This window comes from Anomalospiza imberbis, chromosome 19 (assembly GCF_031753505.1).
Source record: "Anomalospiza imberbis isolate Cuckoo-Finch-1a 21T00152 chromosome 19, ASM3175350v1, whole genome shotgun sequence".
Taxonomy (NCBI): domain Eukaryota; kingdom Metazoa; phylum Chordata; class Aves; order Passeriformes; family Viduidae; genus Anomalospiza; species Anomalospiza imberbis.
The window spans coordinates 875,730-899,253 of NC_089699.1; the positions used below are offsets into that span (position 1 = coordinate 875,730).

General features: G+C 48.0%; 2 protein-coding genes across 4 annotated transcripts in view; one reads left to right on the forward strand and one right to left on the reverse strand.

Moving 5' to 3' along the window:
* Positions 1-23,524, reverse strand: part of AATK (apoptosis associated tyrosine kinase) — a 175,954-nt gene that overhangs the window by 15,124 nt on the left and 137,306 nt on the right. The window lies entirely within an intron of this gene.
* RPTOR (regulatory associated protein of MTOR complex 1) overlaps positions 1-23,524 on the forward strand; it is a 99,179-nt gene that overhangs the window by 14,785 nt on the left and 60,870 nt on the right. For all 3 annotated transcript variants that reach the window (XM_068209880.1, XM_068209881.1, XM_068209882.1), the window contains exons 4-7: positions 12,355-12,513; positions 15,030-15,176; positions 17,364-17,539; positions 21,453-21,512. In XM_068209880.1, coding sequence (XP_068065981.1) covers positions 12,355-12,513; positions 15,030-15,176; positions 17,364-17,539; positions 21,453-21,512 — 542 coding nt within the window. The remainder of the gene's footprint in view (positions 1-12,354; positions 12,514-15,029; positions 15,177-17,363; positions 17,540-21,452; positions 21,513-23,524) is intronic.

Here is a 23,524-nt window from a genome sequence, read left to right on the forward strand (position 1 = left end):
ATGCTCTGTATTTGAAATATTTAGGTAAGGAATTGATCATGTTGAAATGGGATTTCTCAGCTGCTGACCTCATTCAGTACCCCTGCCTGTGTGAGGGGCAGCCCTGTATTTAAAATACTTAGATAAGGAATTGATCACGTTGAAATGGGATTTCTCAGCTGCTGACCCCACTGAGTACCCCTGCAGAGCCCTGCCTGTGTGAGTGCAGTCCTGTAGCAGGTGCCCAGCCAGAGCACAGCTTTGCTGTGCTGGCAGGGAGCAGGAAATACTTCCCTGTTGTTGGGGTGTGAATTCAGTTTTCCAGGCAGCGCTGCATGTTGTGCCGGTGCAAAGGCAGGGACTAGCCTTGGCTGGAGAGTCAGGAGCCTTTGCAAACAGGGTAATGGACTGTGAGCTGCAAGTGCTGCAGCAGTGGGGATGCAGGAGCTCGTGGGGATTTTTATGAGCAGGAGTTACTGCTCTGCAAGCCCCAGTTTGTCAGTGGAGCTGTGCCCTGTGCTGCAGCCCTGCAGGGCTGGCTGGGGAGCATGAAGGTGTTCTGCTTCCAGGCTGGAATTGTCAGAGCTGTGTGTGAGCACTGATCCCTGTACAGAGCCTGAGGGATGAGCCAGGGATGGAATTTCTGCCTGGCTTTGTTCCCCTGTTCTCCTGCTGGACAGCTCCTTCCCAGCCCTCCCAGGCCAGCCCAGTGCCCTGTGTCTCCATCCCTGTGCGTGTGCAGTGGAGCCAAAGGCTGGGCTTGGATGAGGCACAGTTTACATAATTCAGGACTTGCTATGAAGTAGTCTGGGCCATATGCTTATTAAATTTGCATTAAATGATCGATTTTTTTTTTCCCCCTCTTTGTTAGGTCTGGCTTTTGGCCAGGTTCTCCCTTTAACTCCAAAGTGTCCAGAGCACTCACAGGAGGTTTTCCTCCTTCCTCAATCATTTTGCTGCTTCTGTTGGGATTTCACTGGTGCACAGATCCCAGTGGCACTCCTGCACCAGCTGCTTTTTGCAGTCCTGCCCTTTATTCTCTGATGAGCTTTCCCAGTCCTGCCAGGAAGGCCAAAATCTGCAGTTCATTCCCAGGGGAGGTGAGAAGGATGCAGCCACTCAGCTCCTGCATGGCTCCAGCTGTTCTGAGCTCCTGCTGAACTGTTGCACTGGGTTCTTCTGTACGGAGCCCTTCCAGCTGAAGGGCACTTCCTCTGTGCAGTGTGGGGCTTTTTACATCCTCTGAGAAGTAGCTGAATGGAGTGTGAGGGGTTTGTAGCTCTGTAAGATTGACCCCAAAGCAGTGATTTGCCATCAGCACTCCCCTCTGAAGCAACCAGCACCAGTGAGGCCAAGGGACTGAACCATCACATCCCAAAGAACCCTCCCCCTTACACCCACTTGCCTACATAAAACAAAGTCAATTACTGTATTGATTTTTTAATTCAAGTGCTACAGTTTTGCCTCCCTTTTTTCTTCTCTCAATTTCCTCATTTTTTGCTAAGAGAGTCATTTGGGCTGTTTTAATTGTCTCCTGGAAAGAGCTGATTTCATTAGAGCTGAATGGATTATACCTGAATGGGCATCCCTGGGGTGAGGGAGATCTGTGAGCCATGGAGGGGGATGAAAATCCTGGATGGGGAAAGGACTGGGGAAATCTAGAAGACAAGATTAAATAAACTTTTAGGAAGCCTTTGGGAAGGGTGGTTGAAAGCAAGTCCTGGTGGTTGGGAATGCCTGCAGCTGGAGCATCCCTGCTGAGGGTGGCGTGGGCACTGGAACATGGCAGTTCTGCTGCTGTTCCTTGGGCAGGTTGTGAAGAAAGGGGTTTCCCATTTCTCTCTGATCCAATCTCACCCATTGCGTGCTGCCTCTTGCCTGCAGCAGTGAGTGATGGTTTCTGAGGGCACATCTCCCACAACATGGATAAATTATCTCTTTTGTGGCAGGCCTTCAAGGAAACAGTGATTTTCTGATCAAACAGGCTGCTTCTCCCTCTCTTCTAGTCTGCTTCCCAACAGTTTTCTCTGAATTTCAAAGGAAATACAGCCAAGATACTTGAAGTGGATCACTGAAAGCCTCTACCTTTTAGTGCATGTTGTCTGTTGTTGATGCTGTTGTTCCCCTCATTAGAGGTCTCTGGGCTTTGATTCGGTGTCTGAGGTTTCATTCCTTCATTGCTTTTTTCTGCCTAATTAATTGGGAAGTTGCTGCTGCACATCAAAGGGGGAGCATTTCCTAAAGAGTAACTACTTAAGCATGAAAACTAATTGAACACATGACCTAATTATTGGTCTCTCAGTGAGTCATACTTTTCCTTTATTTCTGTAGGGTTTTTCTTTTAAAACAACAGCAAATACTAATTGCTCCAGCAGAAGAAATACTGTAGAATTCCAAAGGGGAACATGGAAAAACTGGTACTTGGTCTCCAGGAGGAGATATCTGCAGATGTAGGAACATGTAATAAAAAAATGAATAGGAAGGAAAAACCCAAAAAGACAGTGTGACCTTGTTTAACAAAACCAGGTTTTCCTTAGAGGACTATGTTTGTTGGTTTTCATTTCCCAACAGCCTCTTGAATTTGGCAGCTATTTCAGGCTCTGCAAAATTCTGCTGTATCAATCCTTTGCTGTCTTGTTAAAGATCAACTGTCTTCAGCATAAACCAGCAGGGTTTTTTTTCAGGGAAAAAAAAAAGTCTGCCACAGAAGTGGAGTCAACAAGTCTAATTGTGAAACGCAATTATTGCTGTTCTCCTTCTGTCTGAAAACCTGTCGTGGTCAGAGTGTCGCTGTCAGCCAGGGCCTGCCTCACTGAATACCCCTGGGCCAGAAAAGCACAGATTTCAAGTGTGGTAAAGGATGAACCCACTCTTTAATGCCTTGGGAGTATGGAGAAATTGAGGAGAAATGAGTCAGTGGTTGTAGTTTTCCCCTTGGTGGCTCTGCAGGTGATGTGCATCCCAGCCCTGCCTCAGCATGGCCTGGCTGGGGAGAGCTGGAGCCCCCCTGGCAGGGCGGCTGCTCCTTTGGGCTGGAGCCCCTCACCTGGGCCACTCCTGCCTGCACTGGGAGCAGCTGCACGTGGAAGGGCTCCTGGAGCAGGGATAACTGAGGGTTTGGGAATTGCCTGTGCAAGGGGGGAGCTCCCTGCTGCAGCTCTGGGTACAGCTCGTGTTCGAATGCTTTTGCTAGTGAGGAAAAAAAAAAAAAAACCAAACTGATAAATCTTTAACACACCACTGAAAGTGGAAACTGGGAAATTGCAGCAGTAGTGTACTTAATACTGCTTTTTCAGAGATTCTCCTGGAAAAATGAGTCACAAAAAAGGAAAAAAAAATATTGCAGGCATGGAGTGCTGTGTGGAAGTGTGTTCAGAAGCTGCAGAGACCAGGCAGTGGCGTTAAGCTGTTCTGGGAGCTGAGCTGGCCATGCACTGCAGGCAGCAGGGGCTGCCATTCTGGAGCTCAGCCAACAGACTTGCGAAGTCACTTTAGTGGGAAAATCCTGAAATCCTGTGGGTCTTTGCACCTGCTGCAAGGCTGGAGTTCTGTGGGCAGGATGTGCTGGAAGGAAGGAGATCACCCAGCATCTGAACTCCTGGCAACTCTGAGCCCCTGCTCAAAGGCCTTGCCTTCCTTGTGGCAATAGCTTCATTTCCCATGTTTTATTCTTCATGAGTGTTTTGGTTTGTGCTCTGTCATCAAAATGGGGCCAGAATTGGCAGGGAGGAAGGTTTGTGCTTTTGAGGGTGTTTTCCTGTGACCATTGATGTCAGCTTGTCAGAGATGGGAAGCCAGGGCTGACAGGAAAAGGCTCTTGGAGAGAAAAGCAGCTCTGGCTGGCAAAGCTGATTAACGTGTTTCTGTAATTACCACCCAGCTCTGGGTGACCTATTTAAAAACACCTTGTCTTTGTGTTGGGTGGGGAGTGCAGAATCCCTGGGATGGGGGACAGGGAGGAGCCTCCTGAAGATCCTTGGCAGCATCCCGGTGCTCTGTGTCCAGTAAATCCACCTGGGTCCACTGGGCAGGGATGCAGGGCTGCAGCCTGGCACATGCAAAGGATGCTGCATGAGGAACTTCCTGCTAACAGACACCACCAGTTCTGTGCAAAACCTGAGGTTAACAGAGGAAAATATTGACATTTTTATTTATATTCCTGCTCCTCTCTAAGGCAGAATGAGGAAATCCTGAGGTGCTTTGGTTTGAGTTCCTTTCCTGTGGAGATTAGCAAAGCATAAGCCTTGGAATGATTTGCTTTCCTTCTCCTGACTCATTTAGGTGTTTTTAATCAGAAAATTGCTTCATTAAGCAATTACTTAGCAATCAGAGGAGAACTGAAATTGCTAAACAATTATTTAGTATTGAGAAGATAAAGTTCTTGCCCTGCAGGGCTCCAGCCTTGCAGCTCCTCCCTGGAGCACGATGCACTCAGGCCAGGGTATAAAGACAGCCAGTCTGAGAATTTACCAGTCTGTACTCCTGCAGCCTAAACTGGGCTCCCAGGAAGATCCAGGTTTCTGTTTAAGAAACAAGATGCAGAGCCTGAAACTTTAAAGAGCTCTTGAAACTGAGGTTCTGGAGAAGGAATGGAGGCGACACTGATGCTTAGGAGTTACATTGTTTGACTGAGCAGGTTTCAAAGATGTGACCTGGGGTGTACTTAAAATCCTGTTAGGGCACCTTGTGGTGTGACCCATCGAGCTGTCACCAGGCTGGGGGTGCAGATCTGGCATATGAGAAGCAGATTTGAGTTCTTTTACCATTCCCTTTGTTTAAAAGCAAGCAATTATTTACACATCCCTCTCAGAACGGTTATTTGAGCAGAGAGGGAAGGATTTGTACCAAACACAGGAGGCTGGTGGGTGGAATTTCTGTGAACTTTGGCACAAACCTACAGTGTGAAGCAGCTTGTAACTGCTGAGGAACACACCTGTCTTGTGGATGTACTGTAGCAGCAACTCAAGGTTGGTTGTCCTGATTTTTGTCTTCCCTGTCAACATCAGTTCTCATGAACAAACTGCTCAGAGGCATTTTTTTTGGAAGCGTTATTGTATTCCGAGCCTGCACTCTGAGGATTAGGTACTTTGGAATTCATTTCACACTGGACTTGAAAGCAAGGTCAGAGACTCTGCAGAGGGAAGGTAAAGTCCCCACTGCTGGCTCCAGGCACAGGAGGGGATGTGCCACGCTCAGAGCTGGCTCCAGCCACCTTCCTGTCCTGGCATCAGCAGGTCCAGCAGCCCCGGGCTGCTCCAGAGGGAATTAGCACGGGGGAGATGGAGAGGAGGGGTTTGAAATGCACCCAAATAGCTGCAGAGGACTTGCCTCAGACTGGCAAGAGTCTCCCTTTGCTTAGTTTAGTATTTAAATTAAAGCATCTCTAAGTTATGGTTTGTCTTCACGTAATGAATATTTTTCAAGTTAGCAATGACTAATAATTTTATCAGTAATGTTTTCTCCTGGCCTGTGTTAACCAGGTTAAGCTGCTGCCTCTAACGTCAATTTGGGATTTCCAGCACACTCCCTTGTACTTAAATATGCAGTTTTTATTATCTTGGCCTAATCCTCATGAATTTGCATCAGGGTAATTTTATGTGCCCACAGCCTAAAATTAAAACACCTAAAAGGCAGTGGTGGGTTTTTTTTAATATAAAATTAAGAAGCTTGGAGTCTGTGGATATGGTTCAGAATAATTTGTATTTGCATGATGTGTCCAACCCAAGAGTTATTGTGGCCATATCAGTGTGGGCTTGAGGTGATTGGGTTTGTGATTGATGGGTAGTGGAGTCACTTCTTACAGGGCTGAGTTATCTCTGAGCTTATCACACAACAGGCTCTGCAGGCTGGGCTGGGATCCTGCCTGGCACTGCTGGGTCCTGCCCTGGGATCCTGCCTGGCACTGCTGGGTCCTGGGCTGGGATGTTTATTGTGGAATTGTGCAAACCCAAAAGTGTTCATGTGCAGCTCTAAATTTGTCTGTCCTTTGATGTGTCTCCAAAGCCAGTGTAAATGTAGGATCCTAAATCTTCCTTTGATGCAAGAAAAGAGCTGTGGTTTAGTCAGTATTGAAATGAAATCACGGTGAGTTGCAGGGTTGGGTTATTAATCAGCCTTCTGGATGAACCAAAGAACAAAGTATTTTTGTTTGTGAGTGAAGCCTGTGGTTTTTCACTAGAACAGCTTCCCCCTCAGCAGGCCTGGAACCAGGCCAGCCTGGCAGCACATGGAGGCAAACTCTGGGAGAAGCCTGTAGTAGTGGAGTTAGGGAAGGAAGTTGCTGTGTACAGAACAAGTGGCACTGAAATTCCTCTTCCAGAGCTCTGCTGAGCCCTGCCCCTGGCAGGGGCTGCCTGCAGTGCCTCTGGATCAGCCCTGCCAGCAGCAGGCAGTGTTCCTGCCCCTCCCTGCCAGGGATGTTTGTGACTGTGCTGGATGAGCCAGCCTGCAAAACAGATCCTCTTGGAGCTTCCCAGAGACTTCCCTCCATGCACAAAATTAGGGATTCTCCCCCACCTGCCTGTTTTATCAGCAAGCCTTTATATATGGACTTTCCTCCAAATCTGTGTTGAGATCTTGCTAAATATCCTCTGGGAATCCAAATGGGTTTATATCAAAAAGATACTTCCTCTCATCTCTGTGCTCTTTGATTTCTTTAGGAAACTCTACAAGAGAAGAGTTTGATTTTAAAAGTCTGGCTTCTCATTAGAGATGCTGAATGGGCTCTTCCCCAAAGTGTTTGTTCATGGTTCTCTTTGTTTATTAGCATTCCACCAACGTGCCCAGCACAGAGCTCAGCCTGGATTTCCTCTGGATTCCTTTAGAAATTGATGCCATTCTTCCTGCTTTCCTGCTTTCCCCTTTCCTGGTACCCAGGTGGTTTCAGAGGGATTTTACCATCTACAGGTGATGCTCAGTAATTCAATACTTGAGATAACTCAGCTTATACTTTTTGGTTCCTGGAGATGGGATGGGCTTGTTGGAACTGGGGGGTCTCACTGCGTCACCCACAGTGGCTGGGGGATGGCTGCACCAGCTCTGGGCTTCTCAGCTTGCTGAAATTGTCTGATCCTATCTTGGATTTTCCTTTTTTTTTTCTTTTTGGCCACGTTCCTGTTTGCTGCTTGGATGCTCCAATGTGTTCAGGAGATTTAAAAAGTAAAATATAATGGTGCTGCTTTGCTGTGTTGCACCACATGTTCATCCTGGCTGTGAATTTTTGACATATATGTGCCTGTTTTATGTGTCTGAGCCCCACTTTGTTCCAGACACTCTCAGGAACACATTGCATCGAACTGGCAGCTGCCTCATATAAAGTGGAATATGAATTAATTCAATTTTATGCTCTTCACTTAAAAGAAAACTTAATCCAGGATTTTTAGTGTTCATCTTTCACAGGTCTTCAAGCGTCTGAGAAGCATCTCTGTCTGGGGTGGTTTTATCCTTTGCCTTAGTGAGAAATATTTGCCTTAGTGTGGCTGAACTTCCCATGAACAGCAGGGATGCTGATCCAGGATGGGTCCCTGAGCAGCAGGGATGGGTTTGTGCACACAGCCAGGAGAGCTGGTATGGAACCTGCCCACCCTTGCCCTGGAAGCTGCTGGTGTCACTTCTCTTGGATTTTAGTCACTTACTTCTTTGTAAGGCTTCTTATAGTGGAGTTTTTCCAATTTGGGCATTGTTCCAAAAACCTCTCTCTTGGAATAATTAGCTTGCTTTGATTCCTTTTAATTAAATCATGTGGAGTAGGCTGGCTGTGTGCATGGCAAAGTCACAGGTTTAATGTCTTCTCTGCTTTTGGAAACTGGGATGCAGATCTGCTCCAAGAGGCAGCTGCACCCTGGGCTGGTCCTTGGGATTTGGATTAGGAAAAAGCATTGCTGAGGATAAGGGAAAGCTGCATCTCAGAGTTTGGGACCCACCCCGGGGAGGCTTTGCTGGCAGCCCAGGATGTGGAGGTGATGGCTTCTGCACTGGGATGGCTGGGGTGGGACTGGTTCCTCCGGGAAATCCCACCCAGCCCTGCTCTGGGTTCCACAGGGCAGGAATCCTTCCAGCCCCAGGGATTGTCCATGTCCTGCAGGTATGGAATCATGGAATTGGGTTGGAGGTGACCTTACAGACCACCCAGAGCAGCAGTTCAAGAGGGAACATTAGAACCTCAAACACTGCAGCTGAATTGGCTCTGTTTTATTTCTTTTACTCACCACATGCAGTGCCTTGTGTGTGCCACTTGCATTTGGGATTCTTTGTCACCCAGAAGCTGTTTAAAAAAACCCAATCTCCAGCCAAATAAAGCTTTTATATCTCATTATAGATTCTGGGTAGGAGCATCCTTCTTCTGCAAGGAGGTGTAAAAGGCAGTTTCAGTATAAAATACTGAATGTTGGAGTAGTTTCTTCTGTGGATAAATTTGGAACACATTCAGTAAGGTATCTTAGGGATAAAAGGGGAGTGACTTCAGGATTTGTTCTGCTGAATGAGAGGAGGAGGGATGATGTTGTAGCTTGTGAAGAGCAGAGGCTCTGGATGCCAGCAGAGACATTTGTCATACATTTTTCATACACTTTGTATCCCCTGCGAGGGGTTGGGGTTTTGGCGTGGGATCACACACACACTGTGGTCTGAGTCTTGTGGAGTGCTTCTGCAACAAACACTGAGGTCCTGGCCTGCAGGAGAATGAAAGGGGACCACTTGAGTTTTACAGCTTTGATGAGAAAATAGGTTTATCCTCGTGTTTTCTTAAGGGGAAAAAATCCATCTCCCTGCTGAAAGAGCCGTGGGGCTCCAGCAGTGCCTGCTGGGCTGGGCAGTGCCAGTGGTCATGGGAACCTGGCCTGGCTTCCAGAACTTTCCATTGCCACTGAGAGCTGAGCAACATCAGCAACTTCAGTCCCCTGTTCTGTCACCTCTGGCACTCTGCGTTCCTTCCTTTTCACGGGACCTGATCCTGAGCTGAGTTTCCTGGACTCAGCAGCTGGCAGGGTGAGCAGAGCTGAGTTTGGGAGGTGGTGATGAGCCAGTCCTGGTGGCTCAGGTGACAGCCAAGCCCTTTGGCACAGCCACGGAGCTGCTGCAGCCCTGGCTCCTCAGGAAAAGGGGTCTCTGCCTGGGTCTCCTCCTCAGTGCTGCACGTGTGTCTTGGCCCCATTAACAATTACAGGAAAACCTGCAGTTAGGTGAAGTTTCCAAAGCAGAGGCAGTAATTGAAGCACAAAATCCAGAGGACTGTGGGAATTTCTGCAGCCAGTGCATCCTGACATTCCAGTGGGGTAGGAGTTGATGAATCCACTGAAGGGGCTTTTCCCCTCTGGACAGACTCGTGTTGGAGAGGTCACTGCTGTGCCCTGCTAGGCAGTGAACACCTGGCTGCTTTATTTTCCCTTTGAAAGAAGTAAATCCCCTGTGAAACAAGCAGACAGTAATCTGGGAGGTCATTCTGTGGGATGGCAGGGGAGGATCGGCACCACGGCTTTGAGTGGCACCATCTCACTTCCCATTTCAGCATTTAACATGGGAAATGCCCACAGAAAAACCACCTGATGCTAACCCCAGACTGGTTTCTTTTCCTGGTCTGGGTGCCAGAACTCCTTTCTATTGAAACTCCTCCCACTTCCTGCAAATCTGTCAGTACAGTGTTTTATCAGTCCTGAAGTTCCAGCACTGAAAGGTGAAATGTCTTAAAAATGGACATCCTACCTGTCACACGTTAACAGGGACAAGGCCGGAGAAACCAGTGTGGGTTTCACACAAGTGTGGCAATAAACAAGCAAAACTTTGAACTTTGCCTGTGTGAGCAGAATAATGAGCATCTCCTGGATCAGGCCATGTTATTGCTTTGGGCAGGAGCTTTCCAGTGAGGCAGGAGGTGATCAGGAGCTCTCGCTCCCGCAGAAGAGCAGCTGCCACCCCCATCAGGGCGGGCTGGGCGCGCTGGGACAGCTCTGCTGCTCCAGCTGCACCCTGCAGGTGAAGGCTGCAGTGTCCTGTCTGCGATGGCACCAGGGAGAACAGGCTCCTTGCCAAGCAGCAGGAAATACCTGTCAGCAGCACCTGAGGGAAGGCAGGAGGGCAGCCTGGTGTTCAGGGCAGTGGCTCAGGGGAAAACAGCCCCAGGTCTGGGCTGTGGCACCACCAGGAGCTGCTGAGGTGGAGCCCCACAGAGCTCTCGGGTTCTGGTTGGGCTCTGTTACCTTTTTGCACTCATTAGTGCTGGAAAGCTCCTGCTGGGAGCTGGAGGGGAAGGAATCAGCACCTTGACAGGGAAGGTAGAGGAATAAGGATGGGAGGAAAGAAAAAGACAAAAAAGGCACCACCTGGGCTGGTGTGTTACTCATGTACCTGGTTCTTGTCACAGCTAAAACTCCCACCTGAGTCCTGAGCTGGGCTCAGACTGTGCTTATTCACAGCTCCCTCCCCTCCTTTCCCTTCCCTCGTCCTCGTGTTTCTCCAGGCCCAAATGATGTGTTTGCAGTTTGGAAATTGAGATCTACAGACTTTAGTTTTAGAGTCTGAATCCACCTCCATTAACTGCGAGCTGTGTTTAATATTGATGCTCCAGGGACGTGAGGAGGGATGGAATGAGCCTGTTCTCCTGTGGGAAAAAAGCTGAAATTCCCCAGCACTCTGCTTTGGGTGGCTGGTGAAGCTGCCAGCAGCCAGGCTGGGATTTAAGGGGCACATTTTTGCAAATCAGAGTCTTCATCACTACTCTGAGTGGAGAGAGGAGGAGGTGGGGGCTCCGTGGGAAGATTAATGCAGCCTCTTGGCTTTCCTGAGTGCTGAGGTTCCCAGACAGGATGAGGGTGTCACATCACTGCTTCTTGCTTCATATTTTTCCTCCTTTTGCTTGCTTTTCTTGGGTGTTGCCATCATTAAATTCTGCCATTCATTGTTCCCTCTCCCCTGCTGGCTGGAGACTCTGACTGTTAATTGAGCAGCACTGTATCTGCTCTTCAGGCTTCTCAGATAAACAATTTAAGTCCTTCATCCTCTTTTACTGTGACATTTTAAGACTTTCTCAGCTTTGGCTGTCACAGAGAAAAACCTAAAAAGCCCAAAATTCTGCAGCCTTGGTTTGGTTTATAAACAGGCTCCCAGTGGCAGCTCTTGGAGAGGTGTGTTTGTCCCGCTCTTAAACTTGGGTCTTTATTTCACTACATCAGATTGAAGATTTTTATTGTGATTCTGGGATTTCAGACTCTGCAGCTCTGGAGAAGAGAGAAAGAGCCAGGCTTTTGTCTTTCAAAGGACAGTTGAAAGACTTTCTGTTATTATTTGGCCTTACTTCAAAAAAATGCACTTTTGAGCGTGACAAACCAGCTCCTACCTGGGTGTCTTGAACTCAGCCAAGCTAAAAGGGGTTTGAAGCATTGGGGTTTTTGCCAGTTTGATTTTTCCTCTATCCTCCAATGTGCCCTGAGTTCTGTGCTCATAGGAGCAACGGGGCACACTGGGGGAATACATCCACTTTTCCCAAGGCAAAGGGCAATTTCCAAGGGCTCTCCATCAATTTTCCCCCTTCTTACCCAATTGCTTGAATATCAAATTCCTGAGCCTTTTGTCTCAAGAATGGTGTCTGACCTATACCATTTTCTCTCTTCAAGAGAGGGAATTTGTTCAGCTGGAGGTGTAGAGAATCTGAATTGGAGGATTAAGTCAGGAGTTACTTGTAAGACTGGCTAATGTTGAAACAGATTTCCCCTTCCTAAGGCTTTTTGAGTATTAATAATTGAAAGGTGGGTGAGCTGGGTGGGAGTTGGGAGCTATGCTAAGCTCCCTCCAGCCTGTGCTGTTGGTGTGTGTGAGAGCCCCACACAGCACCCGACATGCTTTGTTTATCCAGCCCCACTGCCACTGGTTTGTGTTTCCTTTCCCAAAGCAGCCAGTTCCTGTCCACACTGGAATTGATGCCTGGAGGGGGTACCTGGGACAGAGGTTGGACAGAGTTAAAGTGGGGATTTATTAAAAGGCCTCAAAGGATGCACCTTGGGCAGCACAAGAGCCCAGCCAGGGCTGCACCCAAGATGGATGACGGGTCACGAGTTTTCTCACTTTTATAAGTTCTGGTCCATTTCCATGTTGGGTTCATTGTCCAATTCCAGCTCCAGGTTGTGCAGTCCCACTCTCCCAGTTTGCTCTCCTCAGTTCCCTGCTGTTTGCACTTTTGGGGCTGAAGCTGCAGCGGTGTCCTTGGATCTGGGCTGGAAAAGGATTGTTCTGTGTGCCTGAGCTGTGAGGAGAACTGCTGACACTTGACGTGGAGGTCAGAGTCGCACACCAATGCAGTGCAGAGTCTGGGAAATGTAACAGCTCAAGCTGAAGGCATCAGCAGCAGGGGCTGTGTGCAGTGACTGTGTCCCCTGCTGTGCCCAGGCCAGGTACAAGCAGAGCCTGGACCCCACGGTGGACGAGGTGAAGAAGCTGTGCACGTCGCTGCGCCGCAACGCCAAGGAGGAGCGCGTGCTGTTCCACTACAACGGGCACGGCGTGCCCCGGCCCACGGTCAACGGCGAGATCTGGGTCTTCAACAAGGTGGGTCTGGGCTGGCACAGCCCTGCCAGGCATCTGGGGAGCACAGCTGGCTTTGAGTCACAGACTGCTTCGGGCTGGAGGCACCTCAAAGCCCGTCCAGTGCCACCCCTGCCGTGGCAGGGACGCTTCCCCTGTCCCAGGGTGTCCGAGTCCCGATGTCCAGCCTGGCCTTGGGCACTGCCAGGGATCCAGGGGCAGCCACAGCTGCTCTGGGCACCCTGTGCCAGGGCCTGCCCACCCTCACTTGTAGTAATAAGCAGACAGGACTCAGTTTCTTCATGAAGGAAAAGCCCATTCTATATTTGCATTGTTTATATTTATAAATATAAGTTATTTGGGGGTGTTCGTTAAGATGGAAGACAAGGAACAAGATCCTTCTTATTTACAGAAAGGGAACTGTGGGCACTTTATTGAAGGCAGCTTCATTGGTTTTAATTTTAATGGATAATTTGGAAAGTTGCGCAGAAGCTAAAGCTGTAATAATTTTAAAGGAAATTTTAGAAAGTACCATGTTAAACTTCATTGGTTAGCAATACAGTGAAACTCAGTTTATTGTTTGGTAAGGGCTGTTTTATATTTTTATCAAATTTTCTCTTTCTAGATATGTTTACATATTTTCTTCACAGATTCATATGGGACAGATTTCTTGTTTTTGCAGGTACTGTTTTATCAGTAAGGAGTAATGTTCTAGTTTAGTTGCTGTTTCCTGAGCAAATCTCAACGTGGCTTCAAAAGGAGAAAAATCAACATGCCCCAACTTCAGACATGTTTATTCTGACATTTTGAGGAGCTTCTCTGCAAAATTTAAATATCTGAGTTGTTCTTTAAACAACTGGGGATGAAATCTGTTCACCAGCAGTTTCCAGTTGAGCTGTGATTGTGGGAAGGGGCACAGAGGGATGGTGGGAGCAGTGTTGGAGCAGGGACTTCTCCATTCCCAAGCCAGGGAACAAACTGTGTGTCCAGCCCAGCGTGGCAGCAGCACCAAAGCAACACCCTTTCACTCTGCTTTAACACCCCTTCTTGCTTCAAACTGCCTCATTTACATATCATTAGCAAATTTGATGTTTTATGTGACCCCCACAGTAGAGTTGGAACATAAAATTCTTCTGCTTGGAAATACCACAATATTAATCAGAGCTATAATCCCATCTCAGCTGGAGCAAGATGCCTTGGAAATATAAAGGTAAAACAATGCCTGCCCATAAAATGTCATTGATGAGATGTGTCAGAGCAGGTTTTTTATGTGGAACTTCCTGGGCTTGGAATGTGCTTCACGTGAGTGGTGACCTTAAGAAAGGCTGTTCGTGCCTCATCCCACCCTGCAGTGATTTGCAGAGCTCCAGCTCCCTAAAACTTCGGCTTTCATCAACAAATTTCCCTATTAATTTTAATGAAACAACCCAAACTGTTATATATGGGCAAAACTGGGTTTGGAAATGCCTTAGCCCTCCCTGCCTTACATAACACATGGTTTATGATACCTCCTGTCTTTATCGACACTGATACGTGTCCTTGAAAATTTGATTTTTGTAAAAAGTTTACTGGTTTTATTACAGCTATTTTAAGTCTCTTGAATTTAAATGAGAGTTATGATCCCATCCATCATCCTGCTGATGTTAATAGGAACATCACAGCTTTTCCTGAGGATTTTGGGCTGAGCTCAGGGTTGGAGGAACACCAGGTTGCTCTCTGCCTGCAGCTGAAAAGGATCATGCTGGCAGCCACTGGGTGTTTGGTGGTGACTCTTTGCAGGCAGGAATCTGTGGGTTATATTTTCAGCTCACTTGGTTCAGGATTGGCTCCTCAGTGCTGGTTTTAAGTGGATGATTTTTATCCTCTTGCTTCCAGTTATTTGGGGGCGTTCGTTAAGATGGAAGACAAGGAACAAGTTCCTTCTTATTTACAGAAAGGGAACTTTGGGCACCTCACTCTGTTGAAGGCAGCTTTGTTGGTTTAAATTTTAATGGATAATTTGGAAAGTTGCACAGAAGCTAAAGCTGTAATAAAATTATGAAGCATCTCGTTAGGCTCAGGGGGGGTAGTGCTGATGGGCTGCAGGGGCTTAATTATCCATCCTGATTTATTGATGGGGTTTTCAGTTTAAGATGTTTGATGTTAAATTAAAGACAGCTGGTTTGCATCCTTTATCAGTGTTGCAGAAATTTGGGATAAAATTGGACTATTAAATGCTGTTTGGAGTTGTTAGCACATATCAGAGCTCTAAATATCTGATACTGAAAACTCTTGGCAAAGTTTTGGGCTTTTTTTTTTTTAGAGTTGTGTGTTTCAAATAATGCCACAATAAAATCTGCTTGTCGCTTGTGCTGACTTGGGTTCACATCCTCACTATGGGTAGATACTGACTGAGATTTGTATTCATTAATGTGTCCAATCTAGGCTTTATTTTGTGCTTTCAGAGTTGGGTTTTGTGGGTGTGTTTTATTACCCCAGCCAGTTCAGGTGCTGCTCCTTCCATGGCCCGTGGTGAGTGCAGTGGTGTTTTCCTCCTGCAGAACTACACCCAGTACATCCCCCTGTCCATCTACGACCTGCAGACCTGGATGGGGAGCCCTTCCATCTTCGTCTACGACTGCTCCAATGCCGGCCTGATTGTCAAGTCCTTCAAGCAATTTGCACTACAGAGAGAGCAGGAGCTGGAGGTGAGAGCTCAGGCTGCTGGGCTTTACTGAGCACAAATGAAGTTTAAGCTTGCTTTGCTGTATACACTGAAAAATGTGTTTCAAACTGTGTTGGAAGGCAAATTAATTTGCAAATAACTTTGCCACTCTGATCTTTCTGGTTCAGTTTGCTATCCCATTAAACTTGGAATTATTTTTAATACAAGCACTAATTAAATGTTAATGTTAATAGAATCAATTTGGGCCCTAATGGTCTTTTCTGCTGAGATGAATGCTGAGGTGAACAAGACATCATTATTTTGGTTGCAAAACACTGGTATCTGGGGCCATATTTCGATGCAGTTGTGGTTTTGTGCTGTTGAAGTGAATGTGAAAATGTGAAGCAACAAAAACCTGATCCACACAGGGATTGTCCTGGTGGTTCCAGTTCCGCAGAGTGTGGAATGTGTTCCCAATGAAAAGCTGTTTTGGTTGCAAATGGAATTAGTAATAAATTTATCTAAGCAAATTTGAACTGCAGAGTGGAAGGGAAGAAGTTGGAATGTTCTGTGCAGCCTTCCCCTGCTGCCTGTAGCTCCCAGAGAAAGGACATTCGTAAATGTTCACTTCTTTTGGGATTAGAAACCCCAAAACTTCAAGGAAGGAATATTAATTAATCAAGCAACTGAGTGTCACAAATACAACCTCCAAACAGATGTTAGGTGTCCCTGCCTGTCAGTCCTTTCCTTTGGAATTCCAGTTTTTGGAGATGCTTTAGTGGGGGCTCTTTGGCAGGTGGAAATTCCAATGTACTGAAGAAGACAGCCTGATAGCCTGGGTTATGCAGATCATTTCATTATTCCTGCTCTTCCATAAAATAATTCCATATTTTGTAACAATGAGGAACTTCCTATAGTCTGTGGCTTGGGAAGAACATGAATCTGCCAGACAGGGATCAATAGAATTGGTAGTAGAAGTCAGAGAAAGGTGGTCTGAATATCCTTCCCCAAGGTTTCCTAACGGCCTAGGACTTCCACTGGGATATTTCTGGGGCCTTTCTCCTTTGTTTACACAATGCTCTCTTCAGCACTTTGGTTTTGGTTTCTCATTCTGTTCCCAAGCAGGTTGAACAGGTCTGACTTCACCTTCCCTTTCCCTGCTTTCTTCACCAATCTCCTGTTCCCCTTGGCTGCTGCTGAGCTCCAGAAGGACTTGGAGGCTGCTGTGGAGGGAGCAGCCCCAGGGGCCCTCTGCTGTGAGGCAGAACCACAGCTCAGGTGGAGTTTGTGCAGGAAAACTTCTGCAAGTCAGCCAAGGGAGGAGGAGGAGCACAAGTGATGAAGTCCTTATTTCAACAAACATTCCATTCCATCTTCTCTGGGATTTTTCATCTTGTGGAATATGTGGGGCTACATGGGACAGCTGCTTTAGTATTGCTGCTCTTGCAGCACAGGTTAACACCTCCATTAATTTGGTTATGAAAACACTTCCAGGGTTATGTGTCTGCTTTTCATTCTGTCCTTAGATTTCATTAACTCCTGGTGCCTGACTGAGGCTCCTGCTCGTGGGGAATAGAAAGCAGAGCCCTGCTAACAGACAGAGCGGAGTGCTCACAGTGTCATGAGAGCGTGGAGGGGAATTCATTTGGAAAATTATAAATTATCCAATTGTTCAAATTCATGAACAGTGAAGCAAAGCTGCAACTGGTGCTCCAGAGGGGCTGCCAGAGTGATCAGGATAATTGTTCCCCATTTCCCTGCTAGGAGATCAGAGGAGTTTGCTCTTCCTTTAATCTGCCAGAGGGATTCTCACCTTCTGATTCCATATCTTGCCCTAATGAAAAAAATGCAAAATGTTGGAAAGAAACTTTGGTGGCTGAAATTTACTTAGTTTACCTGGTTCAGAAAGGTGCTGGGAAGATTATTTAGGTTTTCACTCCCTGAATTATTAGTCTCAAATATCATATTCTTAGTCAAAAACTCAAATAGGAGAATCCCAGTGCTTTTGGAAAATGGAAACGTTGGTCTGTAGGGCATTTTAACTTTATAGACTAGGTTTGGTCTACAGGGCATCTCTGGACTTAGCTGAGTGCTGTTAATTAGATATGAGTTAGAGCTGTGCTGGTGCTGCCATAGTCACCAAGAGCTCCAGGGAGCAGTGGCAGCTCTCCCTGGGCTATTTCCTGACCGTCCCTGACTTCCCCCTGGGGAATTGCCTTGTTCTCCACAGGTGGCTGCCATTAACCCCAACCACCCCCTTGCCCAGATGCCTCTGCCCCCCTCCATGAAGAACTGCATCCAGCTGGCAGCCTGTGAGGCCAACGAGCTGCTGCCCATGATCCCAGACCTGCCTGCAGACCTGTTCACCTCCTGCCTCACCACCCCCATCAAGATCGCGCTGCGCTGGTGAGTGAGACCCCCTGCCCGGGGCACAGCAGGGGTTTGGGAACCCAAATGCTGCTCCTGACCCAGAGCAACCCTGCAATATTGAATAGCAGGGTTTGAACTGGGCACTGGGGACAGAGGCTTATTAATGAGAGCTAGAAAGGTGAAAATATTGTTATCTTCTACTTATTGCGTTTTAGTTTCCAGCTCAATATCTAGGTTTGTTCAGATTAAGGGGTTTACTGATCTGGGAATGAAATATCTGCTTCCCCAGAGAGCAGGAATGGTACATAGTGCAATACAGCTTTCTGCAAACTGTCCTTTGCACAAATCACATTCCAAATATTGCAGTTGCTGTAAATAATGCAGTAGCTCTAAACAGTGCTGGAGTGAGAGGAAGGGAGTGATAAACCAGGAAAAGATGTTCTGGAATGACAGCCTGAGTTAATTAGGCAGAAAGTTAGAAAAGGCTGCTCCAGAGAACAGGAGCTTTCCAAGAGCAGTGTTTTACCCAGCACCAGGGACCTGAGCGTGAAGCCCCCAGAGCTCAGAGGCTCCATTCCCAGAGGCTCTTCCAGCTGCTCCTCTCAAGTTTGTTCCTGGTCCAGAATGGAAAAACTTCAGGGCATTTGCTGGATTTGCTTTGAACAGGCAGAAGCCCACGGACACTGCAGGTGGTGGTGAGAAATTGTCACCACAGCTCCAAGAGTTACTCACTGCCCTTTGGGGATATTTGTAATAAATTACAATTCTTTAAACTCTTCCTGTTTCACATTAGCAGCCAACTGAGCGAGCTCCTGTGGCCAGGCTCTGGTTTGGGTATGTGAAGTTCTGTAGGAGAGGTTTTTTGGTGGGTTTTGTTTGTTAGCTATGCTAAGAAAGGTTTTTTTGGGATACTGTGATCTGTTCAGGAATTTCCTGTTTCTCATCTCCCTGGGAACGTGGCTGAGCAGGGCAGGTTCTCCACAGGCTACACCTGCACGAGCATGGGAGAGTCTCTGAGCTGTGTCTCAGGGTGTTTGGCAGGAAAGGTGTTTGTAAAACTGCTCAGGGGAAGGGTTTAAACACCTCAGCCCCAGCGGGCTGATGCTGGAGGGTGCCATGGGAACTCCTGGGTGGTGAAGAATTTCCTCCCACTTCCAATCCAGTGATTGAGTGGTGTTCACTGCACTCTCAGGGATTTAGTTCTCTGATGAAGATTATGCTCCTTTTGTGTTCCCAGTTGATTGGCATTGTTGCAGGTGTGGTTTTATCCATGCAATCCTGTAAATAATAAGTGCTGCTGTGGATCATTGGTTTTTACTGATGCTAAACACAACAAATGCAAAACCAGACCCTCTGCTGCCTTCTGAGAGTTTGATCCAAGCTGTGTTGATGCCCTAAAGGTGTTAACCAAAAATCAACACAGAGACCTTTGCCATTAAAACTTTCCTTTTCCTTCATCTCAGCCCTTTTCCTAAAGCTGACCCAGAACCCTGTGGAACTGCTTTTGAAATACAACATTTGTGCAGTTCCAGACTGGCACTCTAATGAGGTTTCATATAGGGAATTTATGGGCAAATGAAAGTGTGGATAAATGTTTATCCATCCCATGTTGTTCTCTGTAGCAAAGTCACTGAAGGACAAAATCCCTCATCAGCTGGGGCTGCAGCTGCAGCCACTTCTGTCTAATTCCAGGGGAAGTGAAACTGATGCTGGGAAGAGAAGCACAGGTCAGCCAAGCCCTTGGGATGTGGGGCATGGGACTCCTGATGGCAGCCTGCAGTTCCAGGACCCTGGAGTGTGACTTGGCCGTGTGGATGCTGATTGTCCTTGTGTGCTGAGAGCTGGCGTGTTCCAGACAGATCCTGTAGCTATATAAAGCTCCGGGTGAGGCAAACTGGGAGCTAAGCTGCAGGGATTGTTAATCCTGACAGATCTGGCTGTCAGGGGGCAGGCAGGGATGTTGAGGAGTGTTTGGAGCCCTGCTTTACGCAGATCCTGGTGCCTCACGGGCTCCAAAGCACGGGCAGTTCCCCTGGAAGCTGAGCTCAGGGCTGACTCATGTGCCTGCTGTGCCATCACTCCTGGAAGGTGCAAAGGAGCTGCAGTCACGCAGCTGGAACTGCCCCCAGCTGACTTCAGGGCCTTGCAGCTGTGAAGTCTGGTCCATACAGAGGGGTAGGGATCCTGAAAAGGGCTGCAAAACCCCCAAACAGCAAGGGGCAGAGTGCTGGGGAGCTGCTCAGCCTGGGGAGTTTGAGATGTGCACTCTCCTCCAGAAGGCAGAGCCAGCACGGGAAGGGAACAGGGAACGGGAACTACTCTGTTTAAGGTGTTTTATGGGGTTTTCCCTAATGTATTTATTTTGCATTTCTGCTTGAGATTTTGGGGTTAACTCAGCCAATCCTCTGTCCCACACTGGTTTAGACAAACTACACTGAGTTTCAAAATATTCCTGTGATACTGAGCACCATTTCCTGTGTTTCTGGGTTTGGGCTGGGAGGGACCTGAAAGCCCATCCAGTGCCACCCCCTGCCATGGGCAGGGACACCTCCCACTGTCCCAGGGTGCTCCAAGTCCTGTCCAACCTGGTCTTTGAGGTCTTCCCTTTATCTTCTGTAATCTGAGAATATTAGCACCTTCCACTATCCCAGGGTGCTCCAAGTTCTGTCAAAGCTGGCCTGGGACACTTCCAGGGCTGCCCTGCTTTGGAGGCAGCAGATGTCACAAACTCTGCAGCCTCATCCCAGGGACCTGGCTCTGCCAGCCTGAGTCTGCCTGGGGCTGTTTAGGAGGGAATTTCCCTACATGGAAATGCATTCCCTGTAATGCACTGTCATAAGAATTTTATAGTTCAGAGATTGCACAGGGATGCCACTGCAGGTTCCTGGGATCTTTACGGCTTCTCTTTCTGCTGGATGACACGCACATCAGGAGAACAGCCTGGGGACCATGAGCTTTCCGGAGCCTGTCCCAGTCCTGGGCTCCAATGGATGCCCTTCAGGCAGAGGATGGCACAGGAAAACTGGAGCGGTGCTCAGGATCTCAGAAATGAGCTCTGCATGTCTTGCTTTTAATGAATAATTGTTCCTTTTATCTGGGGACAAACCCTTTGGACATGGATCCTGTGGCTCTGGTGAGGAGAGATGTGGGAGATGGGATTGCTGGCCAGCTGAGCCCTGGGTGTCCCCAGAGTCAGGGCCAATGTCAGCTGAGATGCACTGGGGGGAAAATTCCTCCTTAAACAGCAGCCAGTGGGCTCCTGAGGGGCTGGGATGTGGAGCTGTCAGAGGAAGTCATCCCAAGCTGGATTTGCTGGCTTCCCACTGCTGCCCTGTGCTCCCGGCAGGGCTGGAGGAGGGAGGCAGCTCCCCCCTTCCCACACACTCCTGCTTGAGCAGCTTTGGGGATTTTCCAGGCCCTGCTGACAGGACTCGGCGTTTGCAGGGCTGCTGCTCCTGGAGTCGTGGGGTTTGTAAGGCTGAGGAAATGGAGTCAGCAGTTTTTTTAATTAAACAACGGAGGTGTCTGAACCCGATGCGTTCCTCCCGTCCCCTCCTCCTGCCGTCCCTGCCCGCCGTGCCAGATGTCCCAGGGAAGCCCAGGCAAGGCTGATCATTATTCCAGCAGCACAATCCTCCCTGCCCTGGTGTGCTGCTCCCCAGAGGCTGTGCTGGATGCTGGGAGCCCTTTCCCCCCATGCTGTGCTGGAACACTTGTCACCCTGACAGTTACAATGGCCCAGTTGTGACACCTGACGATGGAAAACCACGAGGGTGACAAATGCTGAGGGCCTCCTTTGGCTCTGATCTCGCCGTGCTGAAGTTTCCTACCCAAACACCATTTTAAAAGAAAAAACGGTGCAATAAAGAGCCCTCCTCCTGCATCCTCTCCACAGAGCCTCGTCATTAAACACTCAATTAGTGTGCTCTGTTTTACTGTCTCTCCCCAGGTTCTGCATGCAGAAGAGTGTCAGGCTGGTGCCAGGAGTCACGCTGGATTTAATAGAGAAGTAAGTCAAATTTTATATGTATTGGTGTGTCCTGAAAGGGGTCAGGAGAACAGGAGTCTGGATGTAAGAAGTGTAAATTCTTAACAGGAAGATGTTCCCAGAGCTCCCTGGTGTTCAGTGAGGGGCTGCATGGTGTGGGGATGGAGCTGCCAATGGCACCTTCTCACTAACGGGGTGAGATCACAGCAGCTCCAATTTCCTGGGCCATTTTTGCATGTTTGCAATCAGCTGAGGTTCAAAAAGCCTCTCAGTGCTGCCAGCCCTTCCACACAGGTGTGTTGGGTTAGCCAGGTTCATCAGCAGTGTTAAGGTTTTTAATTGTGTTAATTTTATATGGGAAAAAATGATTATCTCCTCTCAGCTGGGGAGAGGGAGTGATAATTTGTTTAAAGCTGTATTTCAGAGACACTCATTGCACCAAAATAAAAATACAGTTTACAACTGACAGAGCAGAGACAAACCCTGTCTTTCAGAGGAGGTGTCAGAGTGGTTTTTAGGGAAAGAATTCACCACTGGGTGTTGCTTTCTCTGAAGGTCCTGGGGAAAATGTGCTGGGCTTTGGGTCTCTTGTGGCCTCGAGGAGATGGGAAGCAGGAAGGAAACCTTCCTGGGACTGAGTGCCAGAGGTGTGCACGGTTTGGGGATGAGGAGCAGACTCAGGCCACTGCAAAAACAAGGGCTGTGGTATGTTAATTAATTAACAATTGCTACAAGAGTGTCTCTAATCAGACGGGCTGAGGTCGCTGAAGGTCTGAGGCAGGCAGCTCTGACTCAGCCTCACAGAGCACTTGGATCTTAAATCCTCTTTGAATAAAGGTTTCCTGGCAGAAATGGGTTTTTGTCCAGGCTCTTGGTCTGTGCTGTGCCACACCACACGTGTGTGCCAGCAGCAGTTTCCTGTGGATATCAAATATTTAAACCTCATCATCTTCATCTGCTCCTTATATCAATTATGGAGAACACAGATTTTTATTACAGTCTCGAGACAGAGCTGGAATAATTCCTGGATTGCCTATGTGTATATTGTAATTTATAATTCAGTTGTGTTCAAAACTGGGGAAGGAGTTTATATTGCAATTAAACTGCAGACTTTGAGGCTAAATGAAGCTGCACCTTCTCTGAAGGGCTCCAATTTCCAATTATCCAGGCTCAGCCCATGTCCTGATGAAGGAACGTGGGGTGGATCCTGATGTGCATTTACATCACAGATCTCCTGAGAGGAAGCCAAAACAATGCCTTAGCTTAGAAATAAAAATCTTTGCTGGAGCCAGACAGCAAAATATAAAGGGTGGAGTGTTGGAAATTTGGGAACTTCTGGCTGCCTTTGAGACCTTTTGTTGGCAGCATCTCTGTCCATGGTCCTCCTGCCTTGGGGGCACTTTTCTGTTTGATCCCAAGACTTCAGATCATCTGTGCTGGAGGTGTGGCTGCTGAGTGACATCAACTGGGCTTTGTTCTGCTTTTCAAAAAGTTTGGGAAAAAAACCTAAGGAATGGTTAATGGGAATCCAAAACTGGGTGCCAAGAATTGGGGATGTACAGGGATGCTTTAATCCCTGTTGCTGCATGGGGCTCCCTCTCCCAAGATCCCCCTCTCAGGGGACCAGGAATGGGATATGGCGTTCCTGGGATTTTCAGCTTGGGTCCATTGTGCAGAAGGAGGGAATTCTAAACAAAATCCCCTGAGAAGGGGAAAGCAAACAAAGCCTTGAGAGCTGTTCCTGCTTCTGGTGGGGCTGAGAGAAGAGAGTCTGTGGCAGTCTGAGGAAATGGCTGTGCCTGGCCCCCAGCTCAGTGTCACTGTCCCTGGAGAGGAGCTGGGTCCCTCGGGTCCCTCGTGTCAGGGCTGGTGACAAAGGGCCCCTCTGGATGTCACCACGTGGGGGAAGGTCCTGCTGTGGCTGGGCTGGAGCAGAGCCCGCTCCAGGCTGTCGTGCACCAGCACCACATCCATAAAAGTCACCACAAATAACAAATGTGGGACTAAAATTAATGTTTGTTTCTACTTGAAGC